General features: G+C 38.6%; 1 protein-coding gene across 10 annotated transcripts in view; it reads left to right on the top strand.

Moving 5' to 3' along the window:
- EYA1 (EYA transcriptional coactivator and phosphatase 1) overlaps positions 1 to 13082 on the top strand; it is a 169265-nt gene that overhangs the window by 74760 nt on the left and 81423 nt on the right. For 5 of the 10 annotated variants that reach the window (XM_077752479.1, XM_077752484.1, XM_077752485.1 and 2 more), the window contains exons 8-9: positions 9363 to 9502; positions 10846 to 10929. In XM_077752479.1, coding sequence (XP_077608605.1) covers positions 9363 to 9502; positions 10846 to 10929 — 224 coding nt within the window. Of the gene's footprint in view, positions 1 to 4970; positions 4978 to 9335; positions 9503 to 10845; positions 10930 to 13082 lie in introns of all 10 variants that reach the window. The other 5 variants (XM_077752482.1, XM_077752486.1, XM_077752478.1 and 2 more) reach the window with 3 other exon arrangements.

Here is a 13082-nt window from a genome sequence, read left to right on the forward strand (position 1 = left end):
AAAAAAAAAAAAAAAAATTCAGGAAAGATCAAGTCCAAACAGAAGCTGTCCCGTCTTCACAGATTAACAGAAAGGGAGGTACAGGCGTGTCATCCTCAGAAGTGACAGGATGAGCAGAGTGTGTATCAGAGCTACTTAGAAACATTTATGACCACAGAAAAAAATCACTAGTGGCATCTCCTGAGCAGAATTCTCTAAATCAGTAAATGGCGGTGGTGGGAAGGGGAAGGTAGGAAGAGTGAAGGTTGCGGTCTATTGTCACATACATGTGGCATTCATGACCATTAATGCAGAGACAGGAACAAATCGCCCTCATCACCCCCCAAACACCAGAAGCGAAGGGTAGTGTGAATGGAAGCTTAGATCCAGGGTGAGGATGACTAATTTTGTAGCCACTTGGAATTGATTTGCTTCAAAGATTTAAAAAATATATATATAAAGACCTTTCCGAAGGTTTTCAGCTTTGTTCCCTTTTAGTGGGAAATAAAAGCAAGTAGCTGAAGGAATGTGCACGTGCACTCGCTGTCGTGTTGTCTGCGCTGTCTCTGCTTGTTGTCTGTGCTGTTGTGTTCTGTCACCGGAGAGTTCATGCAGGAAGTTGAGGCCACTGCTGGAATTTCTCCACAGGTTTGAGAACAATAGGAATTTCGGTTTTCAGTTCGGTGGAGGCTGGCTGACTGTAGAGGTTGATCCCAGGCGGCCTTCCCCCAAACTGCCTCATAGGAGGAGAGAGTCCGTTTTACAAAATGTTCTCAGAGGGCTGGAGGTGAGCCTGGGAAAGAATGCTGGTCAGATTCAGTTATTGGAGGCCACTGTAAGTCAAGGGAAAGCTAAATGCTTAGCCTGAAAGGCATACCTGCCCCGTTTCCCTTTGACCTTTCACCCAACTTTCTGAATTTCCCTCCGTAGTGGACAGGGTGGCTTCACCGTGGCAGGGCATTTGATCTGTTCTTAGCTTAGCACATCACCCAGCGCCACTGGTAGGCTTGCCTGTTTGTGTAATTTGTGATTGTGTCCTCTGGAGTCCGTCAGCTACCGAGATCCCAGTAAAAAAGCACCCCCAAGGCCACACACCTGGAGCAGAGCCCGTATTCTACACAATTTCTTTAGGCGTGGTGCCTGCATCGAGCCATTATGTTAGAGAGGAGAACACAAACATTGCTTCCCAGGTGTATGTGTCTGGGGTCTACATCAACCCGAGGAGAATCTGTCGTCTATTGTGCATGTCAGGTTAACTGTGTTAATGAGAAAAACAAAACCTCGTTTGCATGTTAAAGGTAAATTCATGTCAATATCATGATGGCTCTGCTCCCTTACCACGTGGGATAGGGCCTTTAACCAAGTACGCATTAAATTCCTTTTGTGCTGAGTGTCAGTTTCCTAAAAATTAGTGCCTTGTGTTTTGGTCCTTGTTCTTCACTTAGTTCAGCAACATATTTTTCACTTATCACCTTTTTCACAATGTTAACGCTTAATGTTTGCCACAATTTTGAAGAAGTGATATCACCCAGAGAAGTAAGGTGACAGTCACTTAAATCTCATAGTCCCCGTGGAATCTCATAGTCATAGTCCAGCCAGCACTGGACACAGTGCTGAATCTCATGACAGCAATTACCTTAATGAATACAGTTATATACTCCGCAAGCCAAATTTGTTTTATAAATAAAGTTTTATTGGAACACTGCCATACTCCTTCATTGACACATTGTCTATGGTTGCTTTTGTGCAAAGTTAATCATTGCAACAGATTATATATCTCACAAAGCCTAAGGTATTTACTATCTGAGGTTTTATTTAAAAACTGCTGATTTCTGCAGTAGAGCATATAGACAGGGGGAAAAAAGTGTAGGTTGGCTCCATGCTTCTCTGGGTACCTGTGTACCCCACTGTCCCACCAGGTGGTTTCACTGCCTTTGTACCCCACAGTGTAGAGGTTTGAGAGAGGATTTCTGAGCACTTTTATTTACCTTAATGTAATCAAACTCAGCTTTACAGAGTAGCTTTCTTCCTCCAAGGAAAACCAATTTAAAAAATTATGAACAGATAGAAACGCAACGGTCGTATGTGATTCTTTGAGCCAGTAGTGTCAAGCTTGCTGCGTCTGCCTCCCTCTGGGGACTCCCAGGGTAGCCGGAACAACCTTGATAAGCCATGATGACTTGATTCTTTCTCTCAACCTTCCTGATTTGGGCTTGATACTTCACCTTTTAAGAGGATTTTGACCTTGAGAGTCGCAGAGTTTGGGGGTGCCACAGTCAGTGTCACTTGCTGTCTGGCCTCCTCACACTCACCTGTGTAACTGTCCATGTCCTTTAAGTCATGAGTCTCAAACATGATGATATCTGCTCTTAGGGAAATAGGCTACCCTTTTCTTGTTATCTGAGTGCCCCCAAAGCAAATAGAATATAATTATTGATTGCCATGTCTCCTGTTCATTACATTCAGATAATCTTTACAAGGATTTTCCAAAAAGCTCCACACTTCCTTTTCTATTTGGTATTGCCTTAGCATAGACTCTGTCTACCCAGAGATAGTAGCTTCCCTGGCCTCAACCCAATGCCATGATATACGTGGCAAGAGCTTCCTCTTGGAGTCTGGTTACTTGATTCTGTTTCAGGGGAATAATCTTTCACCTTGGTTAAACTTAGAAATGGGTAAGGAAAGTCTCCATCCTCCCAAAGCACAGAGAGGGGAGCTCACAGAGAGGACCGCTGTTTTCTACTTCCTTTACAAATACCACTGGCATATATAGTCCCAGGAGTATAAAGTTAGCTCAAAAGTTCTCTGCTATGCTTAGAATAAATGTGAACGCTTATCCCTAAATCTTCAAGGAGCCAACCAGGCTGACAGGCCGTGCAGCAGGACTACATAAAAATTAAAAAAGAAAAAACAAAACAAAACTTTTGTAAAGGAAAGCATAATTTAAGACAATATCAGCATAATTTAAGGAACTCTCAAGAATGGAAAAGTGCCTGCAAATATGAAAAAGAGGTTAAAACTTTTATATTAATCAATAAAGGAATATAAAAAATTTGCAAAAGATTGGCATAGCTCATGAATGGAAATACACTTTTTAAGCGCACGTCTGTAAGTCTCTCCAATATGTCCCAATTAAAATCACTACTATGCTACACCTTAGAAAATAGCAAGGACTTCTTTAAAACAATAATTATCATTGTGTGGAAGGCTGTAGTAAAACTGACACAATTCACATTGATACAATCCTTTTGAAAACCATTTGACAATATGTACAAGAAAGAAACTGACATGTGGAGGGAAGGCATGACAAATAAAGGCAGATAAGGGATTTGTACCATAGGCAGTAAACCCTGATGGGTTCTGAGGGTTGGAGTTGCCGAGGTATTTTATATAGATTAGTCTGAAAGTGACTACTTAAGAGGGAAAGACTAAAAGCTAACATCTGGAAAGCTTTGGTAAATACTGTGCATCGTAGATAATGGAACTTTAAAGTTAAGAAATTTAGGCTGTGTCCTCAACGACAGACCAGGAGCCTGGTGGAAAAATAGGCCAATGTCTCTAAGACCCAAGTAGGATTTATGAGCTCAGAGGTGCCAAGAGGAACTAACTAGAATCTTCTGAGTTCCAGCTCTGTTTTTCTTTTCAATATTGAAGGATTTATGGAACTCTTCAGCAATAATTACAAATGTAGAATTTTAACGATCTTAAGTATATTTTAATATTTTATGATTGAATATGTAAACGTCAATGTTTAAATAAGCTTTAAAAATAATTACAGCTATTTCTCAGTTTTAAACATTTTGACTTGCTCGTAGGAATAATTAGGTAATCTTCATAGATTTAATAGAGCATAAGCCAAACTTGAGAAACACTCACTTTGTTCAATCATCAGTTGTTGTTTTTCTTAATGGGTACTTGGTGCTCTAGACTTTTACTGTATTCTCAGAATACAAGATAAATACCACCAGCTTCTGTCCTCTAAGAGGCGGAGTGATGGACCTTTGCTCAAAATAACTCAAATTACTATCCACTGTGAACATAAATGATTGCAAAAATTGTATAACCTTACAACAGGAACTCGGATTTAGATAGAAAATTCACAAAGATACATGGTCTTAAGAGAGCAATAGGAATTTCACAGACAGATCAGGGGAGGGGGGGTAAGTTTTGAGAAAAAGCATTCTAAGGAAGTGGAACAGCGTGTTCAAAGTCATGAAACAGGCCGGCACATTCAGAGAACTGAGATCATTAGGTGTGTCCGTCTGAAGTATGGACTAGGAAGGAAGGAAGGAAGTTATTGGAGATAAGGCTGTCAGTGAGTGACTTGGTAGAACTTCTCTTTTTTGTCAAGATACCAAACATTATAGAGTGTTAGTGGCATGCACCCGTTCTAAACTACCTTTGTGTGTATATGGTTTTATTAGATCTCATTTGTTACCATTTTACAAATGATAAAAGTGAGTCAGAGAAAAGGTGAATAACTTGCACAAAGTCATACTACTAATCAGTGGGATTGGGATATGAAATAGGACACTGGTCCACAGCTCAGTGTCCTAAAATGTAGACTGTCCTTCCTGCTCCACACTGGGATTTGGGGACACTGAAGAGTTGTAAAGTTTTTTTTTTGTTTTTTTGTTTTTTTTTTTGTCACGGTGGTATAGGCAATAATTGGAAGGTTGCGGGTAGCAAGTCTGAAAACAGCCTGTTGTAAGAATCAAAGAAAGGGATGATGAAAACCTGAACTTAGAACACAATTATTCAGAAGGTAAAAGCCACAAAGCTTAGTCTTGGTTCGATGGAGCTGATAAGGAATTTCTGGCTTAAAAAACTGGGTAGATGTTGGTACCATGAAGCAAACTCATGAAGAGAGAAGGTGGATCTGTTTTGGGACAACTTTAGTTGTGGTGCCCATGGAATATTCAGATCGAGAGGTCTAGCAAACAGGGATGTTCAGGTCAACAGATCAGGAGATGAAGCCTTCAAATCATCAGCCTGGAGGTTATCAATGAAATCCCTCTGATAAATACTACAAACTGCTGAGAACTTGTAGTGAGATAAGAGGACCATAGAGAAAACTCGAGTGTTTTGCTGCTCAACATATAGTCCACCAACTGGCTGGCTATCCACTAATTGATTATTAATAGTCTGTAAAGCATGAGGACTAATCAGCTGCATCAGTAAGCACACTGTTTAACTTTTCTTTTTAATCTTAGCAAGACTTTTGATGAAGAGAGCATTACTTTAATCAACGTCCTGACGCAAGCTCCTTACTTTTCCTAGATCAATACTTTGAGTATCACTAATATAAAAAACACTCACATTTAAGCATTAGGTAGAGGAAGAGGTCTGTAAAGAGACAGAAGGAATAGTGTGAGTGTTAGGATGAGAAGCAGAAGAAAGGGAAGTCAAGTTACTCTAATGTGTACACAGTTTAAAGGAGCTGAATTTGACCATTACTGAATTTGGCCATTATAGGGTCTTCAGTAACATGTTGGGAGTTTTAACCCCTGTTTGCTTTTGAACCTTCTGCACTCTCATTTTTATCCCACCAATCTACCTCCTAAATACTTCTCAAATCTGTACTCTGCCGTGTGTCCCAAAGATCTTAGTGACTAAATATAAAGTACTCTTGGTTTCAATTTTCACTTTACCTCTTGGCTGATCTGAAGTTACTGATCACTCTCTCCTTCCTGACCTACTCTTTCTTCTACAACACACTCACCTTGGTTTTTCTCCTCACCCCACACCCATTTTTCTCTGGCTGTCAGTTCTGCACACATTCCATGTCCTTAGTTACACCCATTTCTTTAATTGCATTCTACATGCCATCAATTTCCAAACCTAAACCCAGCCTACATTTTGTTCCTGAACTTCAGGGAAGTCTAACAGCCTGCTGCTGGACATCTTAAATACCACAGATTCTTCAAGTTCAATATGTCCAAAGCAGAATTTAAATACTTATCTACACATTTCTTTATAACCCCTTCTTTTTAAATCCCATACCTTAGAGTATATTCATCTTCTCAGTTGCCAAGCCACTGGCATGAGCAGCTCCTCCTTCCTTATCCAATGAGTTACTGATTTTCCTCTCAGTGACATTTCTGGTCTATAGCTCTCCCTGTGTCCACTACCTGTATGGGCCACCAGCAACTCTCACAGAATTATCCTCCTGGCTGGTCTCCCCTTCTAAGTCTTCACTTCCCTCCACCACCGCACCACACTGGAGCCAGAGTCCTCTATCTCAAGGTATAAATTGGATTACATCTCTCCCTTGCTGAATTATTTGCCTGCTGTTCCAGCCTCGTCTCTGTACTCTTCCTCTATACGGTCTGGTCAGATTGATTTCCTACTTCTTCCACTTGCTCATGCACATGCTTTCTCTTTCTCTCTTTCTCTCCCTCTCTCTCCCCTTCCCCCACCAACATACATGCTTGTGTGCCTTTCTGGAGAACATTTATACTCCATTTTTACTGGTAACTTTGTCCTCTATCTTCAGGAAGCTTCTATAATCCTGTAAATCTGTGTAATATAGACTTGCTCTGTGGTCTCTTAGCATTCTACCTTTCTCATGCCATAGCCCTTTCTAGATTGTTTTCTTCTAACGTCTTTTTTTTGTCCACAAATCAGTGCCTTCCTCTAAATTGTAAGCTCCAAAGATACCATATCTGTATAGAACATCATTATAATTCAGCCTCCTAGTACAGTGCCTGGAATAGTGTGGGCATGTAATCATTGTTAAGTGAAATAAATGCTCTTCTGAGTATTTTCACATTCATTATCTTGGTGGGAGTAAAGTTGAATAATTTGGAAAGGATTTTAATGAAACCTGAGATGTCAGTGGATTAGAAGATTAAATTATTTGTTGAGTTGTTTTGCACTCACAGAAGGAAGGAGAATAGTTAGAGTCAGGAAAGCCGGTTAGGAGAGTAGAAGCATTTAATCCCACCTCATAGAACAAAGAGGAAGAGATTTTTTTTTAATCTGGCTTGCATCATTTAAATGTTATCTTCTTTCTAATAAGTTGAGGCCTGTAAGGTTGTGTGTGTGTGTGTGTGTGTGTGTGTGTGTGTGTGTGTGTGTGTGTGTTTTAATATTGAAAGGTGTCAGATTGCCCATATTTTAGGGCTTTTTCTCCACCTGGAAAAACTTTAGATAAGATGATTTAACAATCCACCTATATACTTTGCTTATTGAATTATTTTCTTTGGTGGGGAGGTTTATAGAAGTGAGTAATCAACTTAATTATCACGTTTTTATTTCCAAAAAAAAAAAAGGGATGGAATATATCTTTTAAAGATTTGTTGGGTTTAACACAAGGGTAAAGAAATACACAGCAAGAACTAAAGGAATGGGCAAGCAAGGAGGAAATACAGGCTAAGTAAGGTAAACTACCTGGAGGACAAAATGAACCCTAAACTATCCAGAATTCAAGGCAAAAGATATAATGTTAAAAGACAAGTTGTTTGATGTCTTTTAGCTTTTTGTCAAATACAAACTTCAAAAGTTGGAGAGCTCAGAGTTCAAGATGGACTTTGCAGTCAAGTACTTGAAATACGAGTCAAATTAGATGCCAGTTGTGACAGTTGCAAAGCAAGCACTCTGTTTTGAAACTACTGGAGAGATTGGCATGCGTTCTGTCTCAAATGGTGGCTATCCCGGTTTGCATGGAGGTGTAGTTGCAGAATTTTTCAAGAAAGGGGAGGTCAAGACTTTTTCTTCAAAACACAGCTTCAAATTCACTGAGCTCCTTAAAAATATATATTTATTTGGAGTTCCTAATTCTCTATAAAACATGGAAGACAGATGCTTAGTTTGGAACATGTTGAGGAGAGGATGGCACTGTCATCTGTCTCCACCAGAAAAAGATGTAATGTGGATTTCAAAAATGTTAAGTTTCAAAATCTGAAATGCTGACTGTGAGCAGCCAGCACTGTACGCTAATGGTTCTATAAGGTGAGTTAGCTCAAAAATGCATCCCATGTAACTACCTAAGCTGACCTACCGAGTGGAGTTGTTTTGGACCTTCTGGCCATAATTAACTGCTATCACGGTGGTATCTTGCTACAAGGATCCATGACTGGTATAGATGAGGAAGTTTGCTCTTGTTTGCTATGGCAGAGGACATAAAGTCTCATCTAAAAGTGATAGGAATCTGTTTAGGTTTTAAAATTAAACAAGAGGTATAGGGTTGTTCTATGTGATTCAGAAATGGAATTTACTTTGTTGGAGTCCATTCCTATCCACCCAGACTCATAGGCTTAAGCTTGGAAGTAATATGGAGACCACATGGTTTCACACATGGCTGGCCTTGTTGGTGCAGTTGAGATGATAATACATCAGCAAAGGATACCCAATATTCACTTGTCCCTAGTACTTTTCTATTTGGTGAAATTTAGCATCAGCAGCATCTCAGTGAGAATTATCATTCCTCATACTAGCTTGAGAGATTCCAACCCATTTCTAGGAGACAAATCCCACAAAGAGTTTGGGGAGGGGAAGCAACACACTGGCATATCTGTAATTTCGGAGGGAGGTAGAAAGTGTCTGATATGTGAACATCAGAGAAAAAGAATAAAGTATATGGGTTGTTGTTGTTCATTTGGAAATAGGGTAAGAGTCCCCCCCTCCTCTTGCCCCGCCCCACCTCCACGGTCACTATTTAGCCGTTCCTCAGGCTGGCTGGAAGTTGTTCTTTATTTTGTATTTTCTATGTAATTATTTCCATGGTTTCTCTGAGTTACCCAGGTGGGCAATTTGAATGTGCTGTTTGGGATTTTTGGTTCAAAGAGACTAAAACGAATGCTGTACAGAGTATGGGCATTGCCCACATATCTTTTCTTCCTTATCTTGTCACTCCCTTGTTCTCACGTAAAATGAGGAATAAAAAAGAAATTTTGAAATTTTCAAAGAAAAATCTGCCTGGTGATGTGGCCTTTCCTGCCCCAGAGCTGATTTTTCTTTCTGTAAACCAGAAGGCATTTTGTAGGTGGGAGAGTGGTTGGTAAGGCAAGTGTGCGAACCTCTCAGCATGGCCAGGCACTGTTTGTGGAATGAAAGAGAGAGAGATGGATTTGGAAATAGGGATGCTGGAGCATTGTCTGCTCATGGAGAAGCACTAAGAAAAACTAGGCAACTTATTACAACCTGCTGTCTTCCACCTTCAATTAAATTTTATTCATTTCTGATCACACCTTCTTTCAAAAGAGTGCATTCTTAGAATAAAGTATCTCATAAATGATTTACCGATGCAAGTAAAAGATAATGAATATGAGCAGAATGAAATGTGCTTTACTCTTCAAACTTCCCCATGATTTGAAACAAGGTTGATCTTGACACCATGGTGATAGAACCAGAAGATGAAAGACCTTCCTCTATTTCTACAGAGTACAGTACAATCCACAGTCCATCAACACCCATTAAAGATTCAGATTCTGATAGATTACGTCGAGGTTCAGATGGGAAATCACGTGGACGGGGCCGAAGAAACAATAATCCTTCACCTCCCCCAGATTCTGATCTTGAGGTATGTCATTGACAATGACCTAGTAAATAACAAGGTATCTTGGGAGTTAAATGATGGTTATACACACATGCAATGTAAACAGGCTGTGATCAAGACACCCAAATGCTTTTGTTACTGCTTTTTCCCCCTCTATTAATTGTAAGTAAAGCATTTCCTTTCTCTTTCATGTTAATTATAGGTGAAAACAATTATTTCTGTTTTCTCTTCCATTTTAACTACATCCAGAGCATCTGGTTATTTCTCTCTAAGGAAATATAGTAAAGTATATAATTCTGCTTGAAAAAAATTCTCTTGCACTGTTCTATATCATTGCCATTTCAGTTAAGGGTCATACTAAAAGTACTTAATAAAATCCACTTTGAAAATTAGAGATACACTTAGGTATATGAGAAAGGAAAACCTGGGATGTTCTAAACTGAAATGGCAATTATCTTATGAGACCTGTTTTGGTGGAGTTCAAAAGCAGGAGGGATTATATAAAACCTTAAAGGGTAGATTTCATAGCCTTGAATCCACTGCAATTAAGTTTCTGGGTTTTGCCAAGTGAAACCTGATGGTGGGAAACATGATTATTTTGGCTGAAAAGATGGAAATGTCCCAGCAGAACCTATGTGTATGAATATATACTGGTGTGAGTGGAAAGGAGAAGAAGAAAAGTAGGCTTGAGAGGCCTTTGGGCATCTCAAAGACTTTTTTTGAAGTGAATTCCTTCAAATCCGATTCCAAATATCTCAAGTGTGTTAAGAGCACATGTGATGTGTCTGCCTGAGTTCTATAATCTGAAGAGAACCAGGTAGTAACAAGATGTAACCCATCTGCATGATAACAGTCCAAAGGTAACATAAGGTAAGCAGATGATGTGAGGTTTTAGGTTTTATGTGCAATTTTTTGACACTTGGCTTGATAAAAATGAAACATGAGGTTTGTTATTTTAACACCTTCACAAGCAGAAGAGATAGTAAAAAGAAAAATGGAATGATTTTTAATTGATTGCCTCCTCTCTATCTCGAGAAGTTGTGAACAGACTGGCTTAACTCATTTTTCTTTTTTTCAAAATGGAGAACTATGAATCTACTTCAGAAGTAGAAAGGACATACATTATTATTTCTTGCCCATGCTTGTATTGATGTCATTAATATCATCATTCTCTTGCACAGCATCTGAGGTGATAACCTGGAGAAAAGCTGGGAGATACTCTTTGGAACAGTTGTATTTTAAAACATAGTACATTCAGATTTTTCCTTTGTCTTCTATTTCGAGACTGCTTATTTATGTTGAAGTTAACTGAATCACAGGTTTCTCGACCAAGGGAAAGACATACTGATTTGGCTCTTCCTTTGCAGAGGGTGTTCATCTGGGACTTGGATGAGACAATCATTGTTTTCCATTCCTTGCTCACTGGGTCCTACGCCAACAGATATGGGAGGGTGAGTACCAAGAGATATCAGTTTTTAATTTCTCTAGAACAAATATGTCTAGACTTGAATTTTTTATCCAGGTGGGAATGTGGTTTAACGTTAATAAATCTAAAATATGAAAGGGAGAACAACTTAATTTGTTGATACAGTCAAATATATATGTGTAAGGCAAAAACATATAAATGAGCAAGAGGAAGATGTTTTTAGGTCCTTAAAAATGAGCTAAAAGTTATGCAATTCAATTCATTCTTATTTTAGACCCTGCTGAACGAAGTGTTTGAATACTATTCTAGGATGAAATATTAAAGTGTATAGATTATATGGAAAATATTTTGTTTTACATTTTGTACATGATTCTTTTTGTTTTTTATTCACAACTGCAACATATTCAGTGGAGCAAATATTTCACATGTTATTGTCTTCAGTGATTAGCAGTATTAGTATTTTATTTTCCAAACACCTGTTATAAATGTCTTTATAAGTCTCTTTGCTACTGGGCTAAATTATGTGAATGGTATGTAAAACTGGACCTCAGAATGACAATAGGACCAGTACATCAATGTTGGAGTTGGTACGGTACTTATCTTTGGTGTGGTAGGTAAAAAAAAAAAAAACATTATAGACAACCTTCTATGAGTAGAAATTCAGCCTCATTGTTCTGCTTTTGGGTTTACCAAAAACCTTGGAAATTCATTTTGATCTATTCCCTGGTGGTTTCATAAACTTTTCCCATGCAAAAACCGTGTTTCTTAAAGTGGCTATCGGTAATTTGAATATATGAATATGATATTCCCTCTTTTTTCAGTCATTAAAGAAATAGATATTACAGGTTTTAAATCAGTGAAGCTATTGGTTCAAAACCTCCGGAACTGAATTCTTGTGTCTGGGTGACTCCAGGTGTTCATCACAATTAAATGTTAAAATTGATACCCACAAAATGTGCATGCTGTCATTACAGGTTTTATCCCGGTACCCATTCTTTCAATAAATACTTATTTCAATAAATGTATATTGAGTGCCTGCCACGTAGGTATAGTTTGGCGGTGAAATTTGAGGAATTATCCATTGAGCTTCATAGTGAAACTTTCCTTCTCATAACCCTGAGAGTTACATATAATCCCCCCTAAGAAAGGCTGGAAAATATGCATGTTTGTAAGAGCAATAAGATTCCAGAATATTCCACCCTTTAGATTTCTATTCAGAAATAAGATATCTGGGGGTGCCTGGGTGGCTCAGATCGTGATCTCACAGTTCATGAGTTTGAGTGCTGTGTCAGGCTCTGTGCTGACAGCTCAGAGCCTGGAGCCTGCTTTGGATTCTGTGTGTGTGTCTCTCTCTGCCCCTCTCCCACTCCTGCTGTGTCTCTCGAATGTAAATAAACATTTAACAAATTAATAAAAAGAAGTTAGATATCTATAAAACCTATGCCCCCATCTTATTGTTAGAGCTTCTATGAAAATACAATCAACAGAAATATAGTATAATCATAAAAAAAATAAAGCCACAGAATTAATTATTCAAAGAAAGTCTCTTCTTTGTGGCTTGCACATAATAAGGATTCAATAAATATTAGCTGTGGGGTTTTTTTGTATTGTTCCCTCTATGAATATTATTACTATCTCTCTTTCTACATAAATTACAACTTAAAAAACTAAAAATCAATAGATGAAACATCAATGTGTAGTTAGTAGGAAGAATCTTAAAGATTTTCTGAACTGAACAATTTTAATGTCCCTATGACTAACTCCTAAGGAAGAAAACTGGCTCCCGGAACTCACACAAAGTATTGAAAAGAGCATGCGCTGAGTATACCAGCATCCAGAAAGTCTCCAGTCTTTAAAAGTTTTCTCACTAAGGGCCAAATTGATATAAAGACAGTTGTCTTGATTGGTGATTTGATCACCACTGAAAAGGGCCAGCTTAGGGCAAGGTGGTGACCTAATGACCTCATGTCAGTCCCTGGCCACAAATTATTGGTCTGTGCGTGGAATTCCCACCTAACCGAGAAACCACTGGCAGCTTAGAGTTTTTCATTCAGATTCTCAACAACATCTAAACAAAACATTGCAGGTACCACAAATTTTATTTTTAAAAGTGTCAACCATTAGTATTTTTGTGAGGCTTCGTTAATTAGTATTTTGTTAGTTTGTTTAGTTTTCTCA

This window comes from Crocuta crocuta, unplaced genomic scaffold (assembly GCF_008692635.1).
Source record: "Crocuta crocuta isolate KB4526 unplaced genomic scaffold, BGI_CrCroc_1.0 scaffold141, whole genome shotgun sequence".
Classification (NCBI taxonomy): domain Eukaryota; kingdom Metazoa; phylum Chordata; class Mammalia; order Carnivora; family Hyaenidae; genus Crocuta; species Crocuta crocuta.